The following is a 24300-nucleotide window of genomic DNA, read 5'->3' as shown; positions in this document are numbered from 1 at the left end:
CACCTCCCCTCAAAAGCAAAAACAAAAACAAAAAACAAACAAAAAACAAAAAACAAAAAAACAGTACAAGGATTTTTGAGAATCTTTTTTTTTAATTTTTAAAAAGATTTTTATTTATTCATTTGAGAGAGACAGAGAGAGCACAAGCAGGGGGAGAGGCAGAGGAGAGAGAGAAGGAGAAGCAGACTCCCCACTGAGCTGGGAGCCTGATGTGGGGCTCGATTCCCGGGCTTGGAGATTATGACCTGAGCTGAAGGCAGATGCTTAACCATCTGAGCCACTCAGGCATCCTGATTTTGAGAATCTTAACCTTCCAAGGATACAATTGTCCCCCAAATATCCCCTGATGCTCTGTCAAAGACTTAATAGATTAGACAGATCATTGTATTCTTATGAAAGTTAAATATTGTTTCAGGCTTGAAAAAACTATGGTCTCAGAAAACTTTATTTTCACTATCTTATTACCTTGAGAATATTGTATCTGTTGAAGATTCCACCTGCATGACCTCCATCTCTGTGCTCTCGGACTGTACTTTGCATCTGATGGAAAAATATGTCAAATATATGTGTATTAACTTTTGTTTTTTTCTGATATGGGGAACATGCTTTTTGACTCTTATGATTGTATTTTTGAGAATACAAAATGAGATTTTAATATTTTTGTTGTTTAAGGAATAGGAGTTCTGTAAGTTCACAAGTACTATTTTCTAGAGATAGCTATTAGCTAATTAGCTAGCAATCTGAAAATAATATTTATAGGTGAAAATTATTATTATTTTTTTTTAGGTGAAAATTATTTAATGCAAACTAAAGGAAGAAAGAAACAGATGCACAGCTGAGTTAAACATACAAAGTTAATCACCTAAAAGCTAAAAAATACCCAATCATTTATTTGTTCCCATTCATGCTGCCCTAATAAAGCACAATTTATATTTCATTAAGAGCTGGAGTTTCTTAAATTTTAGAACTCAGTCCTACTCAACTTTTTATCTCTGTGTTCCTCACACATATAGGTTATGTGTTCTTCAAAGTGTAAGGCACTATTCAAAGATTTCAGTGGATTCAAGAGTTTTGTGGAAAGCAAGCTGGAAGAAAACTTTCCTGGATAAGTAGAATCCACATATTCTGGGTCTTGTGTGAGGTACTGGGCTTTGTAATTGCTTTCATGAAGGGAGGGAAATATTGGCACTCCCCTCCCCCCCCACCTGCCCCATGACAGTAAACTCTTTCTTCTCCAACAGAATTCTGGGTTAGTATTAACTGTAGTACTGAACCAAGTTACTGGAATTAAAGTTTATTGAGGAAGTGTACCTTCAATGCTGATTTTGAAGGTTTTCTAGGTGGTAAAGAGTTAGGGACAATTAAAAAAACCCTATTACATTTTTAAGATCTGGAAAGGTCTAGGAAGTTTAGCTACTAAACCCAACATTCATTTAAGGTATATGAACATACCTCTTCCTCCACAGACTGAAACTCTTTATCATCAGGAGATAGATCTATGAGAATTGTTCCACTTCCAGAGGTGTTCAGAGTTAAGTATGGGTTAAGACCTAGCAAATGAAATTTGAAGGTAAAAAAACATGCCAAAAAACCTCTCCAATTAACACCAACCAAAAACAGCCACTTGATTTATCTGATGCTTACTACTGATTTTTAAAAACTTTTGATTTTGGACTAATTTGGATTTTCAGGAAGGCTGAGATCATACAGAGAGTTCCTGTGTACCTTTCAGTCAACCTCCTAACATCACCATTAAGAACATTAATGCTCCTCCAATGTTACCATTTTATATAGAGCCACAGTACATATATCACACTTATTAAATTACAGACTATTTTGGATTTCACTAGTTTTTCCCACTAATGTCCTTTTTCTGTTCTAGGATCCAAACCAGAACACCACACTGCATTTAGACTACTAATTTTAACCTGACAAGTTCTAATATTTCAGAAGATGTTTTTATTCTTTATCTCTTATCCTTAAGGAGTTTGTCACACATTTCTTCTTCACATTTCCTTCACTAATGATACAGCCCTCTCAGCATCTAGTCTCTTTAATTTTTGTACATATGAGGAAGGATTATGACAGAAACTTGTGTAGCCTCAGGTAATTTTTTTTTTTTAAGATTTTATTTATTCACTCATGAGAGACACAAAGAGAGAGGCAGAGACACAGGCAGAGGGAGGAGCAGGCTCCATGCAGGGAGCCCGACGCGGGACTCGATCCGGGGTCTCCAGGATCATGCCCGGGCTGAAGGCGGCGCTAAACCGCTGAGCCACCAGGGCTGCCCGCCTCAGGTATTTTGAATCATCCCAGAATGAGTATTCCATAAAAGTTACTAACTAATGAATGCTTATTCTAACCCATTATAGTCTTTAATTCAGCAATGAATATTGTGTTTTCTGAATATCAATGGTCAAGATAACTATATTTTGTACCTTTACTCTCACAAAAGCTTTTGAAATGGAATCTTTGACAGAATTTTCTAATTTCTTTGGTATACCTGTAACCTCTCCTTCAGTCTTTACAAGATTTCTGAGTCTCTGCTATTTTTCCAGGTAGGGATGAAATCCATTATTGTTGGGTCAGTGCATGGCAGCTTGCCTCTGGAATGTAAAAGCACTAACCTAGTTCTGAGTTTTGGTCTGAATAACACGACTGCTATCAACATGCTTAACTGATACAAACTTATAGGTATGACTCGATTACAGTACTTACAGAAGTATGGAGACTTAAAAAGGGGAATATTTCAGAGACTAAAGACTTAATAGAGTAAAGACTATAACACATGCTTGACTAAAGCATCTGTGTACCATCCCAAGATGTTTTATCTGTGCTCAAAGATGGAGGACAAGTAATCTACTGACTTGATGCACTGAATGATAGCTAGGGCTAAGCCAGCAAAATGAGACTGTTAGAAGACTTCCACTAGATCCACTTTACAAATTAGGTATAACACAGGTATAGAATCCTGGCTTCAAATGAAGACAAGAAAGGTTAATTTATGTAGGCAAGTGACCCTGATGTGCTATAGCAGTCATTCTGTCTCGTAACAATTCTCCTCCATGAAGGAATGAATGGTCCTTTACAATTGCAGCTGGATAAGCAAAATGACTCCTGACCAGAGGTGGCATGGAGTTACGTATCTCTGCCATTTGGTGGTAAGGTATCTGTTTCTGCCAATGTTTCCTGAGCCTTTCAATACAGTTTTAATAACTGTATCCCAGACACTGTATGTTTAATGAACAAACATTGCCTGATTTCCTTTTTTTAAAAAATATTTTATTTATTCATGAGAGACACAGAGAGGGAGAGAGAGGCAGAGTCACAGGCAGAGGGAGAAGCAGGTTCCACGCAGGGAGCCCAACACAGGACTCGTTCCTGGGTTTCCAGGATCACGCCCTGGGCTGAAGGCAGCACTAAACCGCTGAGCCACCCAGGCTGCCCAACCTGATTTCCTTTTTAACCTGCCTCTTTCTAAATGGTCCTTGTTATTCCAGTAGTCCATTGAAATTTCTATCCTAGGGATGCCTGGGTGGCTCAGGGGTTGAGCGTCTGCCTTTGGCTTAGGGCGTGATCCTGGAGTCCCAGGATCAAGTCCCGCATCGGGCTCCCTGCATGGACCCTGCTTCTCCCTCTGCCTGTGTCTGCCTCTCTCTATCTCTCTGTGTCTCTCATAAATAAATAAAATCTTAAGGGTAAAAAAAAAAAAAAAGACATTTCTATCCTACCAGATCTATTATTCTAGTAGAGTCATGATCCACAACTGAAGGTTCTAGTTTTTCTTCATTTTTGATGCTTTTTATATTGTATACTAACATTCCATGGAGCCAATGGGGTTTCTTTCGTTTTTACCTTATACATTTTGTTATCTATAAGACATATTCCAGACTACCTCACATTTTAAACATTTTGTCCTAGACTCTACCAGGCAAGTAAAGTGTATCTACCTTTAATTGATCCTGGTCCATTCCAGAATTCCCATTTAAAGTATTCCTTAGCTCCAATCACCTAATTTCTAGAGATATTTTTTCTTTTTTGAGATGGACCCCATCCTGCCTTCATACATCTGTCTCTGAAAATGTCTTCATTTTGCTAGTTTAGGTTTTTCTTAAACTCCAGATATATAGCCAGGACTTCAATGACAGGACATATTTGATTCCAGGCAGGGAAAATCATGTCCTCAGTTTAACAATGTGGTTTTGATACTTAGAATAATTCACCTTTTCATACCCAGGACTTGGTACCTAGGAAATGTTAACATCTGTTGAACAAATGCAATTTGCATTTTTAAAAAGTACTAACATTCAGAAGAAATATATATTATTCAATGCTATTTTGCAAAATTTCCTCAGTTACAACACTGTTTCCCAATACTTTCATTGTAAGTATTTAGAGTTGAGCCATTTACAACAAAAGAGAAGTTAACAACATTATTTTATGGGCAGCCCTGAATGCCTAGGCATTGCCTATTATATTACCATAAGATAGGAGATATTCAAGTGTCTGATCTTTTAGAATCATAAAATTTTAGAGCTAGAATAACTTCAAAAATAACTGAATAGAAGTAAGAGAAATAACATCAGAGCAAAAGCAATCACCAAACTTCTGAATGGCCCAGAAATTTTATTCAGGTACACAATTACCAGCAGAAGCTCAGGAAACTTAACAGTAGCAGTTTTCAACTTGATACCAAGTTTCTTGAGTCCTAATTAGCATTTTTCCCATTAAATGGACTTGCTCTTATAGATTTTTAAATTATCATTTAGCAAGTTGCCTTTATGCCAACTGTTAAACTGATGATACAACTTATTTAAAATGAAGTACCTTGTTGTCCAGATATAAGTCTCTCAACTCCTTTAATTAGTTTGTGTCTATGTCCATAAGCGTTGATTCCAATCTCCTTCAGCTCCTTGTGCCCCATCTCCACTAATACATCCAAAGTGATCTTACAAAAAAGGATGAAACTGTTTAGAAGGCTTACATTTGGTAGACATTCATATACTGGTGTTTTTATAATGTATTAGAATCACACATTTACTTCAGATTTTTTTGAACAGCTTAGAAATGAAAGCAAACCAGTTGTTAAACTGAACTCAAAAAGTTGCAGCTAATTAAATTTTAGGTATGAATTACAAAAAATAATTACTTTCATTTAGCATAAGAACCTGAGCTGAGTTAAACCGTAAAACAAAAATCCATTTACAAATTAACCACATTCAGATACTCTATTTTGTGTTATCCACCATCACTCTACCGTAATCAATCCATTTATACAATGCTTCACTGGTTTCTCCAGACTCCAGACTATGCTAACTGGTACTTCTGCCTCAGGATTCAAACTATTCCTTTACCCTCAAATACGTTATTCCCATTTTGTGAAAAATGAAGACACTCAAAAATCCTGTTTTATTTATACATCTTCCATGAAGCTTTCCCTGAATAGTCCAGCTCAAGGTTACCTTTTTTTCTTTGAATTTCTAAAATCTATACCCAATACCTAGTTCTTTATATATTGTTAGAGCTCCACAAGTAGACCAAAAAGTTCTTTAGGGATGTAAGTCTACAGTAACTATATTTTCTTAGTCCCCCCAAAATCAGTAAATGTATTCTGACAGCATACTTTAAACTGGGACTGTTCTAGAAAAGCCTAGATATATGCTTGGCATATCTTCCCATAGCAGCTAGTGAAGTGTCAGACTTAGAGCAGGTAGTGATTGACATGACTGACCCGAACAAACAGAGCTTTACGAGCTAAATAAAAATAAGCTAAGCTTTCCATTTCAGAAAGTTATTTTACTATTACTACACGAGAGTCTATTGTTCTACGTATTTTTAAATTTCTTCTTTGATTTCCTGTTGACCCATTCATTATTTGATAGCAAGCTATTTAACCTCCATGTATTTATGGTTTTTCCAAACTTTTTCCTGTGGTTGACTTCAAGTTTCATAGCATTGTGGTCAGAAAATATGCATGGTATAATCTCAATCTTTTTGTATTTGCAGAAGCCTGATCAGTGATTTACGGTATCATCTATTTTAGAGAATGTCTCGTGTGCACTTGAAAAGAATGTGTATTTTCACGTTTCCATATATTTTTTTATTGCATGAGAATCGATTTTTATGTGCTAACAGAACAGAAATTCCAAGATCAAGCCAAACTAAGAGAGTGACTGATTTTTTAGTCTTTAAAAAAAAAAAAAAAAAAAAAAAAATCTCCTCTCTCTGCAAGCAGGTTGAATAGTTCAAGGCATTAATTTTTCCTTGAGGTCTTATAGAAAATCAAACCAAGTAAAATCAATTCATCTACTCACCTGTTCTCTCTCAAATATATCCATCAGGTGCTCAAGCCCAAGATTCCTTACAAACTGAGTTATGCTAAAATCTACTGCTGGAACTGGAAAAAAAAATCCAGAACAGAATAACGTATATCAACATTATAACAACAAAGTTTTGTGGAATTACTATACTCATGAAGAATGTAAAGATGAATCAAAATACTGTCACTTGGGATATAATACTGAACATACCAACAAAAATTGCAAAAAGAGAAAGCTACAAAATTAACATCATTAGAATAAACAGCCAATGGGGGCACTCTCAGGTTAAAAAAAATCTTAGCATTAAAAAAATATTATTTGTAACTGTGTGTTTATAATAAGTTTCCATACTGAAACTAAGATGTCAACTTTATTTTCACCAAAAAAAAAAAAAAAAAAAAAAAAGTTCCTTATCTTTGAGAATGTAAGTGACTTCACGAAAAAGTTTATGTAAACAAGTTCCACAATGCCACTTAAGGTGAGATAAATTTGGACAGGTATGAGGTAGAGAGAACAGTTTTATAGAGACTGTAAGTATGTGCATCTTTTTCTTTCCTTAAAAAAAACCCCTATCTTCATAATTGGATATTCTGACATGGAGTAAAGGTATTTCATAACTGTAAAAATACACCAGAAGAGATAAATAAAGCATAACTACTCAACCACAAGACTTTTAAACCCTTCAAAAAGCATATTTACGTCTAAAGAGTAGGTTAGCAGCGTAAGACTCATCAAGCCTCAACTTGGAAGGAGAAAGTTTCATTAGGGACTAATAACATAAAGAAAACAACAAAAGACTAAAACTTAAAGGCTAAAAAAAAAAAAAAAAAAAAAAAAAAAAAAAAAAAAAAATTAAAACTTAAAGGCTATGCTAATTAAACTGGTACTAACAGTTGTATTTAAGGTTAAAAAATGACTTGTTATAATTCTAAATGACAAATCTGTGGCTATATTACAAGACAGAAAGTTATTTTTGCAGAATGTCTCACCCTCCTTTTTCTCCAAACTAGAGGCACCCTCTGTTCCACTTGAACTAACTACTGAAGACAGTTCAGAAAAACTCCCAGATAAGTTGTCAAGACTGCTGGCTGCAGAAAGACTTGATGGGCTGGATGGACCTGAAGACAGAGCATCGCCGGTAGCTCCTGGGCTTCTCACGCCATTGAGCACTTGAGGTTTATAACATGAAGGCAGAGCAGAAGGGGGCATGGCTGCTGTCAAGAGAGCGCTAACATCATCTGCCTGGTGTGGGTCAGAGAGAAATTAAATCTGTGATAAGCCAAGTTTTAAAATTCTCCTATACCCAACAGAACGCATTTAAAAATATGACAAAAACTCAGCAGATTTGCACTAGAGTTGCATATTATATAAAAATGATTATTTTCAAAAGTAAAACAAGTGATATCCAGTCAAACTGTTACCAAATCTAAAATAATTCAGAAAATCTGTTCAAAGACACAGAAAATTAAAAAAAAAACCCTGTTAAATGTAGCAAAGCATAAAAAAACCTAACTTTGATACTATGATATTCTGAAAAACACTGAAATGAGCTATAGTAATATCAATTTTAAAAGGTAAGAAAATTTTAACACTAATGCAATTATTCTGGAAGAAGTAATTCAATCTACATGGAACTTTAGTAAACAATGACTTGTTTATATTTCTTGGAAAATATTCAGTGATATATTTGCTCCTTAAAATTGAATGGGGGGAGTGAGATCATCATTTTAATAAAATCAGCTAGCATGGAAAAAAAAATCCCCAAATTTACTAGTATATTAATTTGTTTAATTAGTGATATATACTATTTTTTTCACAATGCTCAATTAAGACCCTAACTAATTAATAGCAAGAAGTAAATCAGTACTTGTTTTCATGACTAGTCATGGATACAGTCTCTTCTAATCCTTACCTTTTTCCTACCAGAGTCTGAGGACTTCCACAGCACTCACAGTTTGTAGGTAACATTTTAAAATAATAGCACGATCTGTTGGGTGCTTTTTATGTATTTGCTATCATACCTGGGACTTCAAGCACATTACCTCATTTAAATTTCATATTAACTAGACATATACATACACACATGTATGTATCTTAAAGATTTCATTTTTAAGTAATCTCTACACCCAGTGTGGAGCCCTAACTCACAAGCCCAAGATCAAGAGTAGCATGCTTTTCTGACAGTCAGCCAGGTGCCCCTTAACCAGACATATTTTGCCCCCATTTGTAGATGACTAGGCAAGGTGAAAGAGTGTGCAACTCTAAGTGGCAGAGCTGGAATTCTAAGGCAGTTCTGTTTGACCCTAAAGTCCACACCTGTTCTCTAGAGCCCTTTGTTTCATGTCAATTATGTCTGGTGGATGAACAAATGGGTGGAATGAATTAGAAAAGTATACTTCCAAAGTATTTTGGAACTAGAAAGACTTTTCCCTGAAGAAATACTGCAAATACTGTTGGGTTGTCAGCCTGCTGAGAAAAATCTATTTAACCCCCAATGCAGCTGAACTAAATCAGCTTCTCAGTGTAATCTGTAACAGTGGAATCTCTCTCAGGAGAAAGCAATATGTAGAAGACACTTCCCTTCCCATCTGAACAAGAATTTCTTCTCCCTTTTCCTCCAATGCCCTGGTCAATTTCACAGTCGTAAAGGCAAGAGAGACACCTATGTCACAGTGGCCAAGGCAGAGGCTACAATGGAGATGCCTACATGAGTTCCCTTGGGAGAAGGAAAAAACCAAAACCAAACAAACTTCATAGAAAACTGGAGGAACAAGCTTGTTTCACAAATACTTTCGGTGAGATAAGTGAGGAACAGGAACTTTGGGAAGAGGCAGTCTGGGAGGGAAGGGAATCCCTACTATAAGCTGGTTTTATGGCTGCACTTTGAGAGCAATGTCCCTGACTGGGAAGGTTCATCATATGTCCTCTATGACTCTGCATAGTACACACCATAATAGCTTTCACTGAGGGCCTGCGCCTGTTTTGTTTCCCAACTAATAACATAAGCAGCAATACCATACACTTCTTTTTCCTATTTCTAAAAGCACCCCGGATACAATAACTGATTGATAATCTTATTATTTACATATTATATTTTAACGCCAAAGATGTCCTACATTTAGACTGGGCTAAAATAGATTTTGCCACATTTACCATGAAGACATTTTATATCTACTAAGTGAACTTTAAAAAGTCAGAAAGCAATGAGATTTTTCAAAGAGTCCATCACTTACTGAAACTAAATCTAAAGGCGTTTGTCCTTCCTGATTTTTAAGAGTAGGGTCAGCTCCATGGGCCAGCAATAAAGCACAAAGCTGTGTTCGTCCCTTTTGGGCTGCTTCATGCAAAGGTGTAAAAGCCCACTTGTCCGTGGCATTGACACATGCATTATACTTTATTAGTAAAGCTGCTACATCTACATGCTGTAAAAGAAAATATTCCTGTTACAGTCTGAAATATTACCACATTTTAGTTCCCAAGAAGAAACTTACTATATACCTATTTTTCCATATTTTCAAACCTGTTCTGGAAATGAAAAACTGTGTTGCTCCCAAACATAATTTATGGGTAGCTGATTAAAAATTACAGATGTTTTAGTAACTTGAGAATTTAAGAATTCTATACCGGATGGGAACCAAATAAATGAATACAATTTAAATAACTTCTCATTTATTCAAGTTTTATAACTGCTAAACATCGATTTATAAATCAGCAACCTTTCTCAGTTATTCCAATTATACGACTGAAGCTGGCCAATATTGATTATAACATTTTAGGGTCTTTATAAACTCAGGAACAACGCATCTGAAACTCTACAGACTCCTAGGAGTCCTAGTGGGTATCCTTCCTGGCATCAACAAATAAACAAAACTATCTTACTGAAGATAAGAGATGGTAAAGAAGGTAATACAACGAATGACAAATGTGCTGCATGTCACACAGCTAGCTTACAACAAAATCAGAATTGAGACGTGGACATTACTTAATCTCTTTAGTCCTCATATTTACTCCTCTAAAAAATGAAAAAGTCAAGCTAAATGCCCCCCCCCTTTTAAGATTTTATTTATTCATTCATGAGAGACACAGAGAAAGAGAGGCAGAGACACAGGCAGAGGGACAAGCAGGCTCCATACAGGGAGCCCGACGTGGGACTCGATTCCAGGTCTCCAGGATCACGCCCTGGGCTGAAGGCAGTGCTAAACCGCTGAGCCACCTGGGCTGCCCGCTAAATGCCCTTTGAATTGCAATACTGATTTCCACTTTGAAAATTTCAGAGATTTTAAAGGTAATAGGAAAGAACTTACCCCATAAGATGCTGCATTATGTAAAGGAATAAGTCCTCCTTTGTCTTGGGCATTCACATCAGCTCCATGTTGTAACAAATATTCTGCAACTTCTAAATTATTATAACCAGCTAATTTAGAAAAGAAGTAAAATTACTTCTACTTAATATAAAAATAGTTACATCTATGTATCTGTATATACCTGTATAAGAAACACAGACATTCTTTAAAAAAATAAAGAGATTTTATAGAAATCTGATATTCCCCACTGGACTATTAAGATTTTATTTTATGGAAAAAATTGCCTACTGGTCTCAAGGTGGAAGGTTTCAGTGATGATACTCATTTATTCCAGAAACTCTCAAAAGTTGTAGACTGATTTGCTGTATCTTTCCTTTTAAAATCTTCTACCGAAGTCTTTGCCCTTATGATTGTTAAATGCAACTTCCTGAACTCAGGTACATGGTCTCAAGGGCCACAAGTAGAAGGCATTCAAACATATAAAAGTCAAGTTAGGAACAAAAGTGGCTGGCAGAGTAGGAGACAGCACATCAGCATGTGTCTCAGGACCCCATTTTCCAAGAAGGCTGCAAAGACACGCTTTTTGTAGACAGAGATCTTAGGCATATACATCTCTGAAAGTCTAGCAGCAAAATCTAGAAATCAGCTAAAATCAGCTAAAGTCATGAAGTAAAACTTAGTATTTTATTAGTATGCCATAATCTCTTAGTTGTCATCTTGGGAAAGGTCAGCTATCTTAGTTAGTAACAGTCATATGGTAAAATAAGTTTTATTTGACACATAATCATAGATTGAGAGCAAATCTGGAACTTAACTTTGCCAACATAAATCAGCTATCATTTGAAACTTTAAAACAGTTAAAAAATATTTTCACATTTTTCTTGTAGTTTTTTATTCTTTCACTGAAGGATTTAAAGCCAAAAAATTTAAATAAGATCAAAGAGGGAAAAACAAAACCAAAGAACTACCATAAGCTAAGTGTTACAATGAATCCAAAACTCCTTCCAGGTCTCAAGGTTTAATACTGCACAAGCAGGTAGAAATGTTTTGTATATAAAAGCTATTTATCACTTACAAAGATAACATGGGTTTATTTTTATTTTTTAAAAGATTTTTATTTATTTGAGAGAGGGAGAGAGCAAGAGCGAGAGTGTGCATGGAGGGGGGAGGGGGAAAGGAAGGAGAGGAGGAACAGAGGGAGAGGGAGAAGCAGGCTCCACACTGACCAGTGAGTCCAATGTGAGCTCGATCCCAGGACCCTGAGACCATGACCTAGGTTGAAGGCAGACACTAAAACCAAGTGAGCCACCCAGGTGCCCAACAGCATGGGTTTAAATAGTAATTATCAAATGTTCTAGGTAAGCTACCTTAAAGATATAGAAAAGCTTATATAAATAACTATACACAGCATAATTCAAATATACACAGATCACATTCTGTCTTGCATGAACAAGAAACTCCTGACTGCCAGTGGAAGTATAAAAGCCTTTTCTCACCATGTTGGCATTTGTGGTTATCACTTCCAAGAGGCTCTAAAAGACATATAGAGTAATTCTTTTCCATGGACAGTGGGGTCTCAACTTACAGGGGGTGCAAATTTAAAGGGAAAAATCACATATAACCAAAATTATCTTTTAAATACTAGGAACACAATTATTCACACTATGAGACAAATAAAATGAGAGAGAAAACAAGGGTAGACACTTCTATCTCCCATATTACACAAAGTGGCAGAAACATTTCCATTACTTTTTTTCTCTGTTTTTTCTTTTTTAAATTATATGTACTTAGATAAATCTTATATATGTCAAATTATGCCTACAATGTAACACCACTGAAGTATCAGCTGAAAGCTCAGTGATTTTAATGCATTTTCAATGCAGCTAAAGAAGCTGAAATGAAATGTTGTACACCTGTACTAGAAACAAAGGTGCACTGTGTCAATTTCACAACTGAAACTTAAAAAAATGTATTGAAGCTTTGTCAGTACCTTAGAATGTGACTATATTTGGAGATAAGGTCTTTAAAGAGATAGTTAAGTTAAAATGAGGCAGCTAGGGAAGGCCTTAATCCAATCTGATGTCCTTTTTATAAAAGGAGATTAGGACATACAGTGAGAGACACCAGGCAAGTGCAGAGAAAAGGCCATGTGAGGAACAGTGAAAAGGTGGCCATCTATAGGCTGAGGAGAGAGGCATCAGGAGGAACCAATGCTGCCAATGCCTTATCTCCAGAACTGTGAGAAAAGAAAATTTCTGTAGTTTAAGTCACTCACAGTCTCTGGTACTTTGTTATGGCAGGCCTAATGAATTAATGTAAAAACTTTGGCAAGAGGTTTAGTAACTCTTGAAAATCTTAAGATTTTTTTTCTGCATGTGCTTAACGGCTATCATCAGAATGGAAAGCTTTAGCTTCCCATGAAGAAGGCTGGCTCAAACAGACTGGTTTTTCAAGTTTCTGTAGCCAAAACTCACTCACCAAAGAGGATTTAAAACTATGGTGATTGGAATAGAACTTAAACTTCATTCACTTACCTGCTAAATGTAAAGGGGTTGAATGTCGGCCTTGGGTATCACGACAATTTACATTATCAGGAGAAGACAGCTTCTTTACTCTGGCTAAACAACCCTTCTTGGCAGCGTCTAACAAAGCTGCATCTCCCCTAAGTAGATCTTGGATATCTGTATCTCCATCTTTAACAAGATCCAAAGGAGTATTTCCATCCCTGTTTTTCTTTGTAGGGTCTGCACCATGCTGGGCATGTGAAAAACAAAGAGGAACTGGCTTAAGTTCACCCTTAGTCTAAATGAGAAAATAGTCCATGAAACTATAGCAAAAATCCTATTTTATACAGAAACACTCTACCTTAAAGGTTAACATGGTTGTTATGTTTAATTTAGTACACAGAAAATTATAATAAAAAGAATACAGAGGCAGTTAAATATTATTGGCCTTTTATAATTGTAATTAATTATTATTATTATTGCTATTTTTTTTAAGTAGGCTCCACAACCCAGCATGGAACTTGAACTTAGGACCCTGTGATCAAGAGTTGCATCTAAAAAAAAAAAAAAAGAGTTGCATCTCTACCAACTGAGCCAGCCAGGAGTCCCTATAATGTAATTTAGTAAAAATTTTAAACTATATCCAAAATAAGGCAGTATTTCACAAATGATTTACTCTCATGTATGTTATTTGTAGTTTTCACCAACACTGAAATAAAATATATATTTAACGTATTTCTTATTAAGTAAGCACTATACCTAATATGGGGCTTGAATTTACAATCCTGAGATCAAGAGTCACATCTTCTATTGACAAAGCCAGTCAAGTGCCCTAATTTTTGTTTTTACTGTAAAATATCTACACTAGTACCTGTATTATACCAGAACTATCACAATTTTGCTAGTGCCAAATAAATCTGGCTTATAAATTAGATAATCCATAATCCATGAGGTTAAAGAACTATATAGGAAAAATTAGGATAATAATTAGAGACTGTTACTTGATGATAACTGACAACACAATAATAAATCTATGTGTGGTAAACATTCTCACAGATTAAGATATAATATTCATGACATTTATTCTGAAATCTAAGAGAATTAGCTTCACTTCATACTCCTTTACTAGCTTAAGTTTCTATTGAAAGTTATTAGAAATGTAAACATCTATGTACAGGTCCACAATAAGTACTTAAATATACCTGGAGCAGGAGTTTGCAAATTTCATATTTTCCTTTTGCTGCAGCTTCATGTAAAGGTGTAAATTTCCATAAATCAGCCACATTAACTACTGCTCCATGCTTAACAAGAAGTTCTGCAACTTCATAATGTCCATAAGAACAAGCATTGTGCAAAGGTACAAGGCCTCTGAAATGAAAAACTGCATAAGCAATGCAATGCAAAGATGTTTAATTTACATAATTGCATACAGCTGATAAATTTCTTGAACTGCACAGGGGACTACACTGCTTATATTTTGTAGAACCTAAATTTATCAAAAGCAGAAATGGAATTATTTTTAGAGGGTATGGGGAGGAAATTTTAAAAGTATTTTAAATTGTAGAGAATATAACAAACACCTATAGACTTTATCCAGAATTGAGAATTGTGTCTGTGTGTGTGTATTTTAAAGTTATTTATTTATTTGTGTGTTTATTTATTTATTTATTGCACACAAGAGTGGGGCAAAGGGGAGGGAGACAATCTCAAGTAGACTCCATGCAGGGCTTGATCCCATGACCCCAAGATCATGACCCGAGCTGAAACCAAGAGTCAGATGCTTAAGCAACTAAGCCACCCAGGCACCCCCAAAATTGTATATTTTTAAAGAAAAAGAATTTTAAGATAAACTGGAAGAATTCAAATATCCTCAATACAAATTGAAAAATTTATATTAAAAAATCAATCTCCTTAGTCACTGTAAGATTATAAAACATTATGCAGATAAGTCTTTATATAAATGCTAACCATCATGAAATATTAACTGAAATTAAGAAGCTACATTTAAGCCAGTGTAGGGTAACAGACATCTCTGAAAAAGAGCTAAAACCATCATAAAAATATTTTAAAATTTTCTTTCAGATTTTCCTAAAAAAGTCAGATAAAAGAGGCCGTGACAATTGTTGATACTTGCCCTTTATCTTTAGCATGCACGTCAGCTCCATGTTGCAGCAGATACTCCACCACAGATACCCTATTATAGCCAGCTGCAAAATGGAGTGGCGTAGACTGACGCCCTTCAATGTCTCTGCAGTTGACACTCTGAACAGTACACAGTTTCTGCAGGATGGAACACAGTATACACATGATGCTACATATTCTGATTTTTTTAAAAAATATTTTTTATTAGAGATACAGAGAGAAGCAGGCTCCATGCTGGGAGCCTGATGTGGGACTCAATCCTGGGTCTCCAGGATCACACCCTGGGCTGAAGGTGGCGCTAAACCGCTAAGCCACCAGGGCTGCCCATATTCTGATTTCTTTAGTAGAAATTCATTTAGTAGAAATTTCAAATGTTTGATTTAATTTCTTATCTCATTAAATCAGTATTCTCAGAAACTATTTTTATTTCACCTTGTCATTTATTGGGAATCCCTCTGGTCCTCTCATCTATGCCTGTATCATCTTTTGCTAAAGCTTGTGGATAAATTTTATCATTATCATTACTATTTACATAAAGGTAATCTAAAGTACCAATTATCAGCAATCCTAACTTCCATTTTGTGGAGGTACACTAGAATCACAGGAGCACCGGCATCACCTGGGGTTTGTTAAAAACGCAGAAATCTCAGACCACCACACCTGAGTCAGAATCTGTATTTTAACAAGACACAGATGATCTATAAGCATATCAAAGTTTAAGAAGTTCTGCCCTAGACCAGTGGTTCTCAAATTTTCATGTGCCCTGGGTCCTACCTCCAGATTTTCTAATGCAGTGGTGGGGCCTGAGAACTTGCATTTCCTTTTTTTTTTTGGGAGAACTTGCATTTCTAAGAATTTCTAGGTGATGCTTCTAGTTAAGGGACTACATTTATGATCCTTGGGAAAATTAGGAAAATAGTCAAATACTTTTTTGTATTGTTTGGTTTAGATGAGGAAGTCTAGCTGAGAAAAGCTTTAAGAATAACACTTTTATTCATGCTTGTATGAAAAGTACAAATGTTTGGGGGAAGAAAAGCAACACAAATAAATTATGGTGCTCAAAAAAAGTTAAAAGACTATGAATTCTAGTAAAAACTCTTACTTTTTAGTATTCTATCCTATCTCTTAGGGATAATCTAAGCCTAACAAATCAAAGGAAGGAGGTATCTCTGGGTTTAGCCTCTAGGGGTTTAATTACAGGACTGATAAAGCTTTTTAATGCTCCCCAAACAAATGGCTGTTTCACTTGAGACAGTATTTCAGGGTCCCATTTGAGACATATTTCATGGCTTTAAAGCTGGACTCTAGGAATGAGTTTTTTTTTTTTTTTTTTTTTTTTTTATGATAGTCACAGAGAGAGAAAGGGAGAGAGGCAGAGACATAGGCAGAGGGAGAGGCAGGCTCCATGCACCGGGAGCCTGATGTGGGATTCGATCCCGGGTCTCCAGGATCGCGCCCTGGGCCAAAGGCAGGCGCTAAACCGCTGCGCCACCCAGGGATCCCAATGAGTTATTTTTAATACACATGCCAGGTGCTGCTACATTGGGTAGTTTTCACCAGCTACTTTATTCTCTTTCTGTTTAGTTTTGTGTACTCTGAGACAAGTTTTTAAAAAAATATTTATTTATTTATTCATGAGAGACAGAGAGAGAGAGAGAGAGAGAGAGACACACACAGAGACAGAGACACAGGCAGAGGGAGAAGCAGGCCCCACCCAGGGAGCTTGACTTGGGACTCGATCCCGGGTTTCCAGGATCAGGCCCTGGGCAGAAGGCGGCGCCAAACTGCTGAGCCACCTGGGCTGCCCAGAGACAAGTTTTCTAATGCTTAGTAAGAAGTATCTAGTCTGATGATCACATAATTAAATATTTATTGGGTAACACACAGATGTTATTGTCCCAATAATTCACACCAAGCCCCCTGTGTACAGATGGATTTTTTTTTTTTAATTCATGATAGAGAGAGAGAGAGGCACAGAGACACAGGCAGAGGGAGAAGCAGGCTCCACGCTTGGAGCCCGACGCGGGACTCAATCCCGGGACTCCAGGATCGCGCCCTGGGCCAAAGGCAGGTGCCAAACTGCGGAGCCACCCAGGGATCCCCCAGATGGATTTTTAAATCAATTTCCAGAAATCTCCTTATTTAAAATGACAATGAGTAAGTTTCCACAGAGCTCAAGTTCAGATGAGACCAACATATTTTGTTCGCAGAAAATCTAAAATTGACTTTGTGTGGTGGGTATGTTCAGGATTGAGACACCAAATAGAAACACAATGAAACTGCTTCATGTAGCTACTTCCAACACAATATCAATAAATTTATATTTTTATAAAACTTACTACATGTCATCGTTCCCTCAAAGAGGACCAGCATTGTTTTTGAAAAGTCTAGGGGCAAGAATGGGAGGGGTGGGGGAATATAACAAAGCTTTTTTCTCCCTGCTAGCTTTGGGAATAAAAATAATATTATCGTCAATTTTTTTTTCTTTCTAAAGTGGGGAAAAACTCCCAAACCCATTGCATTACTGAAGAATTATTTCATTCATAAAACATGCTGAATTAATTTTAATCTATATTAGATGAAAAGTAGTCTTGTTCTTTCAAAGTGTTAGGCTTCTGAGTTATTTACTGGGATATACAACTGGAGTTTTGTAAAAGAACTATCTGGTATAGGCATTAAGACATTACATATGACTCTACGGCAAAAAGTAAAGCAAAATCTGAGGAAGGGTTATTCTATGGAGGCCAACCACAGGAGATGGGCCATATAAGAAATGAAGTTGGCTAAATGAACTGAAGATTATTAGGTAACAGTGGCTCTGAAAAGTGGCATCACAGTGGTAGAGGGTAAAGAAATGAAACCAGAAGAATGACATTGACAAAGTGGCACACTGTTTAGTTCTGTTTCCCCTTCCTGTTGTTATGTGTCATATGCAAACAATAGGCAATAGTTTGATATCTTATTCTTTCAAAGGGACAAATGAACAGGTTCTTTAAACAAAATTTCCATAAACATGCACTTTACTTAAATTTGTGATTGTGAGGTATTTACTGAGATGCATGTGAAACTAAAAAGTTTCTTTCACCGAACAATGATTCTTACTTGCAAAGAACTAGATGATCATTATTTACCTTTTAAAACAAGGCACAAAATATAAGTAGGTTCTTCATTACGACAGTACAGATTCATTAAACACGGAAAATAAAAACCCAAAGTTAAGGGAAGCATAAGATCGTATCTTACTTTTACAGTTTCTACATCGCCAGCCTTTGCAGCTTCCAGCAACTGTCTGTCTGCTTCTGAATTACCTAATGGGATACCCTCTAAAAAGAGAGAAGGAAAGAGTGATTAACTCCTATTGAGAAGGCAGGACCAAGCTTTAAGAGAGGCATCTTACCTCAAAGTAAAGTTCTTTTATAGTTTGGTAGATTATAGAGTAAATCTCCATGGTAGTAAAGAAAACCAGAAGGACTTTGTTAAAAATTTTTGTGAGACAAAAAAAAATTTGAGGTGGAGGGAACATTTTATACACACACACATATTCATATAAATAGGCAAAATGTATATAAATGTGAATAAATATGATTTAAACAATATAATGGTATACAAAATAGATGAAAGATGGCATGTTCTACAACCAAGGCCACAGGATAGTGGAAAGGCTTTAGATTAGGAAAATAAAGGTCAGAGACCTAACCATGGTTCTGCCCTTAACTAGTTATCTAAAGTGGGGGGCAAGGGACCTCAGATTTTTTTTTTCAGTTCTAAAGAGAAAAAAGATGGACTAGAAGATAACTAAAGTAATTTTCCAGTCTGAAATTCTATTTTATAGATCATTTAAATTATCACAGGAAAGGAAGAAAACACATACTTTTGTATCTTAGAACAAAATAATCTCTAATGGGTTAAAGATTTAGGGCTAAAAAAAATCATACCTTAAAAATACTAAAAAGAAAATATAAGTGAGTATTTTTATACTTGGAGTAAAACATCTTACAGTAGGACATTGAGGGCAGAACCAATATTAATTTGGAAAAATATGTCAGGCAGTAACATTAACATTAAACAAAGTTATAAGGCAAATAAAAAGTGGAAAAAATATTACAACATATATATTAAAAAATGCAAATTAAAGTGAGATCCTGGGTTTTTCTTTTTCATCCATTAGTGGGCAAGGAGGAAATGGGGGAGCTACACTGACAATATTTCTGTATATTGCATTAAAAAAAATCATCTATTACTTCTGAAGTTCATACACACACTCACCCAACCAAAAGGTTAGGAATCATAATACCTAGTGCTGACAAACAGGTCTCATCATATGCTGTTAGCAGGAGTATAAAATAGTACTTAACCACCTTTCTAGAAGATGACTTAACAATTACATGTTATCTTTTGACCTGGAAATTCTACTTTGACAATCTACTTTATAAAGGTAAGACACAGCACTGAGCACAAAACTATTAAGACTGTAAATGTCCATCACCAGGCAACTGATTAGGACTGGTGTTAAACCCCCAAACTGACACTGAAACAAATATGCAGTATATGAGGAACTAAAGGGAATCCTGAAAGAGTCTTGTAGTTACTTCAGTTTTAGCCATTTCCAGAAGGTTTTATCAGCCTGCCTTCATCTATTCAGTGTTTTTCTCAAAAGGTGGTTTCCAGATCACAGACATAAGGAACATCAAAGGTATTAAAGATACAAGAGGGGATGGCTGGGTGGCTCAGTGGTTGAGCTTCTGCCTTCAGCTCAGGGTGTGATCCTGGAGTCCCGGGACTGAGTCCCACATTGGGCTCCCTGCATGGAGCTTGCTTCTTCCTCTGCCTGTGTCTCTGCCTCTCTCTCTGTCTCTCATGAATAAATAAAATCTTAAAAAAAAAAAAAAAAAAAAGATAAAAGAGACTTGATTTGTTGTATTTCTTCTCATTTGAACTTTGAGACATCAGAGTCATTTTAAAATTTACTGGGCCAAGTTTCTAGGGTAAAATGTAAAACCTACACAAAATGTATAGATATTTGATTTAAATATTTAAAAACATAATGAATACGCACATATTCAATAGTTAAATGTTTTAATAAGTGAAATAGTTGGTTACCGTTTACAAATTCTATATGTGTTACATATAAAGGACCTAAAAAAAGAGTAAAGAGGCAGGGCCAGTCTTTAGAGTATCATTTATCATCATGGATGCTCAACTGAGAGACATCGATCTTTTTATGTTTTCCTGTCTTTAAAAAAAATAGGAACTATTATATCTTTTATTTTTTTTAAGATTTTATTTATTTATTCATGACACAGAGAAGGCAGAGACATAGGCAGAGGGAGAAGCAGGCCCTCCCGCAGGGAGTCCGAAGTGGGACTCATTCAGGGACCATGCCCTGAGCCAAAGGCAGATGCTCAACCGCTGAGCCACCCAGACGTCCCAAGCAACTATTCTATGTTACTCCTAAACACTCTCTGGGTAAAAACTTAAGAGCCAGTTATTTACTTGGAGACATCAGGCAGAAAATGCTATTGGAACAAAATCACAATTAAGATTTAATGATATTTGGAATACCAGTATAACGAGTTAAGAAATAACGGCCAAATATTCTACATTTTCTTTTTACTACCAACTTCTATGTAATATACAAAAAAATTTATTTTTAACGTTTTATTTAGGTAATCTCTAAAACCAAAGTGGGTCTCAGATTCATGACCCTGAGATCAAGAGTTGCATGCTTTACTGGCTGAGCCAGCTACGCACCCCTCTGTGAGAAAATTTAAAGCCTCATTTTAAAAAGTTGATTTCATGAGAGCATTTAATACCTTGAAGAAGTTGCTGCACGTTTTCATTTCCCATCTGTAAGGCAGTAAAGCCCTGAAGGGATATGATGTTAGGATCACACCCATAGCTCAGGAGTAGGCGGCAGGTCTGCAGATGACCACAATGTGCAGCTCTGTGCAGAGAAGTCTGACCGAGATTATCCAGAGCATTAACCTTAACAATGCAGAAAAAGCTAAAATTAGCCTGTAACATAAAATTTAAAGGCATCCTGTATTTAACATTTGCTACTAATTTAAAAATCCCAATTATTCTCTCTTGAAGCCTATTATCTAGTGTCAAAACAAAATGCTGGATAATATGCTTTATGAGAGAATAATTGGGATTTCACCAGTTTATGAAGGCTGTTATCAGAAAAGACCCTTTTTTTGGGTTAAAAGTAGGAAATGTTGAATAACAGCTGTATTTGGCATTAAAGTATTAGTGTCTTTACTGCATTTAGAGGTAGACATTGCCTAAAAAAGTTTAATCCACATATTTTTATGAATCTTTGAGGTCCAGAAATGTGGAGACTAACCCCAAGATAGACAACAGTAACAAAGCCAGAGACTAAATAACATTACATCATTTATTCCTACTGGCTCAATCTTCTACCTTTTTTATCATGTAAAATATAATCTGTATAGATAAATACATTATGGTATGTTCACACAACAGAAAGTACTTCTAAGTAATAAAAAGTAACAAATAATTGGTACATGGATGAATCTCCAAAATATATGAAGGAGAAAGCCTTACACAAGAGTATGCATTGTATGATTCCACAGGCATGAAAGCCTAGAACAGGCAAATCTAATCTCCATAGGAAAGAAATAAAATTGTTGTTGCATCTAGGGGTGGAGATTGCCCTGGATGGGGGTCCTGCCTCTGCCATGAAATAATGTTCTATACTTGGAAGGGTTTTGGTTACACAGGTGTATACATTAGTCAAAATTCAGCAAATGTACATTCAAGATTTGCATAATTCATTGCATGTAAGTTTTATACCCCCAAAAAACCTGTAAATAAAAACTGACCTCTAGATGATGCCTACATGGAAATATTTAAGGAGAAGTGTATAGCAATTTGAAAATTACTTTGAAATGTGTAATACGTATATATACGTTTATGGGTAAAGGGAGAAATTGACTGGTATGTAATCAGACAATATAGAAAAATGTTAATTCCCCCATCTCCTTTCCGCCTGCACCCTTCCCACCACAGAAATAATTTTTTAAAACATAAGTGAGAAATTAAGTTTCTCAGTAATCAATGCTGTTGCCACTAGTGTGACCTGAGACACAGCACAATTCATATTCATGGGATTGGAGAATATCTGAACAGGAATACAGTAAGACTTTCTCAATGAATCCAATACTGGATTATAAACAGCTAGTCTCTATGCTAATAGAACTTGAAAACTGATTTAAAATGCTCAGGACAATTAACCTATTTATTCGCATACCAAAACTCACTGAAATGTGAAATACATTCACATGAAAACTTCATTTGGATACCACTTATGTTAAGATCAGGGTGACAAACTTGTCGTGATTTGCCTGGGACTTCCCTAGTTTTAGTATTGACAATCCTGTGTTTCTGGAAATCCCTCAGATCCTGGACAAACCTGGATGGTTGGTTTGACGAGTCAGGACTATTTCACTGAGTTTTACAACTCAAATTTAATATGCATCCAGATATTTTAGTAATGTAGCACATGTATAAAAAAAGCAGTCAATGAAAAGTTATAGAACAGAGAGACAAGATATGCCAAGCAGTAAGCAGAATAAACTTTATTTTATTCAGTAATTTACAATAGGAAAGATGAGATTATACATTATCAAGAATTCCCCCAAATCAAAGAGAAGTTAGGACACTGAGAGGAAACACAAACAAGAAGCTGCAGAAAGGATTCAAAGTGGTTCCTTGAGTGGGAACCCAAGGAAGAACAAATCAGAAAACTATTCTGCAAAGCACATTTAGGGAAGAGCCTGGGGGTCACCCAAGGGCTAAGGGTCTCTATTCCTTTCTTTACTCTTCATTTAGAGCAGCTCCATTGTTACATAATGAATTTCTATGAAAGATGTTGTTTGGAAGAGGCAAGGATCCATAACTAAAAACTGTGAAAACCGTTGAATTAGGTGACTGTCATCTCTTCCAATCTGGGCTGTCATGTGTATCTTTTACTGAATAGTATTCTTAAAAGTTCCTGTGTAGGAAATGATGATTTCTAGCCTGATGAAAATATAATTATTCCAAGAATAAAATGCTTTGTACACAAATGCCAACTAAAGAACACGGACTTCCCAACATGGGTAACTGTTTTCAGTCAAATTATTTAAGTAATTTATTTCCTTCTGTTCCAAGTCCTTTGACTTAGTCAAAGAAATAACAGAGTGTAAAAGAAAGACTGTGCTGGGGTAAACAAGGGTTCTTATGGTAGCCAAGGAACAGAAGATACGATTGAGAGAAGACTGAAGATGACTGGTCATAATCAGTTATGTCTCTAGCTGAGGATATTCTGAAGAGTATTCTGCTAGAAAAAACCTTAAGGATAATTTGACCAGTGGAGTGTGGGTAAAAGGAATGGAGAAGGAAAGATATATAGGGAGTATGCATTTTTGAATAAATCCTTAGGCTTTTTAGCAAAAAATCAGATACAGAAAAGTATTTGCTAGACTATTTTAAAATACAGATTAAGAGGAAAAATTAATACTTATGAGAGAGTAAAGAGTTTAGGGAGCCAGGAGTTTCATCTGCTAAACAGAAAATAACTCATTTGATTACTAAAGATTTACCACAAAGGAAGTATACCTTTGCTTCATGTTTCACCACTACTTCGACAACGTCATTATGAGCTTTCTCAGATGCCACGTGTAGAGGAGTCAAGAATCTTAAAAAGAAAAAGTCAGCCAGACAATGAATGTATTTTAAAAAAAAAATCATTAATTTTTAATTACTAAAAGTAAACTTACTCTTTAGTCTTTTCATTGATGTTTGCTCCTTTTCTTAGCAGCAGCTCACATATTTGCTTTCTTTTGGGGTATGGAGATGCAGCAGCACAATGCTAGATAATTTAAATTGCAGCATTAATCAAGGACTATACATAACTGATTTTTACTTAACATTTGTGTTTCCAATCAAGAACAACTAAGAAGTTATTTAACTTCTTTGTTTTATTTTTGACCTAACTTTGCTACTCAGAGTTGGATAGAATGAACA

General features: G+C 35.8%; 1 protein-coding gene across 3 annotated transcripts in view; it reads right to left on the bottom strand.

Moving 5' to 3' along the window:
- TNKS2 (tankyrase 2) overlaps positions 1-24300 on the bottom strand; it is a 68573-nt gene that overhangs the window by 12288 nt on the left and 31985 nt on the right. For all 3 annotated transcript variants that reach the window (XM_049103540.1, XM_049103539.1, XM_025466500.3), the window contains exons 10-23: positions 24054-24145; positions 23893-23971; positions 21084-21255; positions 18514-18593; positions 15263-15408; positions 14331-14496; positions 13159-13378; positions 10625-10734; positions 9554-9742; positions 7310-7562; positions 6315-6397; positions 4828-4948; positions 1453-1550; positions 466-540 (exon numbers count right to left, since the gene is read on the bottom strand). In XM_049103540.1, coding sequence (XP_048959497.1) covers positions 466-540; positions 1453-1550; positions 4828-4948; positions 6315-6397; positions 7310-7562; positions 9554-9742; positions 10625-10734; positions 13159-13378; positions 14331-14496; positions 15263-15408; positions 18514-18593; positions 21084-21255; positions 23893-23971; positions 24054-24145 — 1884 coding nt within the window. The remainder of the gene's footprint in view (positions 1-465; positions 541-1452; positions 1551-4827; positions 4949-6314; positions 6398-7309; positions 7563-9553; positions 9743-10624; positions 10735-13158; positions 13379-14330; positions 14497-15262; positions 15409-18513; positions 18594-21083; positions 21256-23892; positions 23972-24053; positions 24146-24300) is intronic.

Source organism: Canis lupus, chromosome 28 (assembly GCF_003254725.2).
Source record: "Canis lupus dingo isolate Sandy chromosome 28, ASM325472v2, whole genome shotgun sequence".
Taxonomy (NCBI): Eukaryota; Metazoa; Chordata; class Mammalia; order Carnivora; family Canidae; genus Canis; species Canis lupus.
Note: the sequence above shows the minus strand (reverse complement) of the source record. Positions and strands in the feature narration are given on the sequence as shown.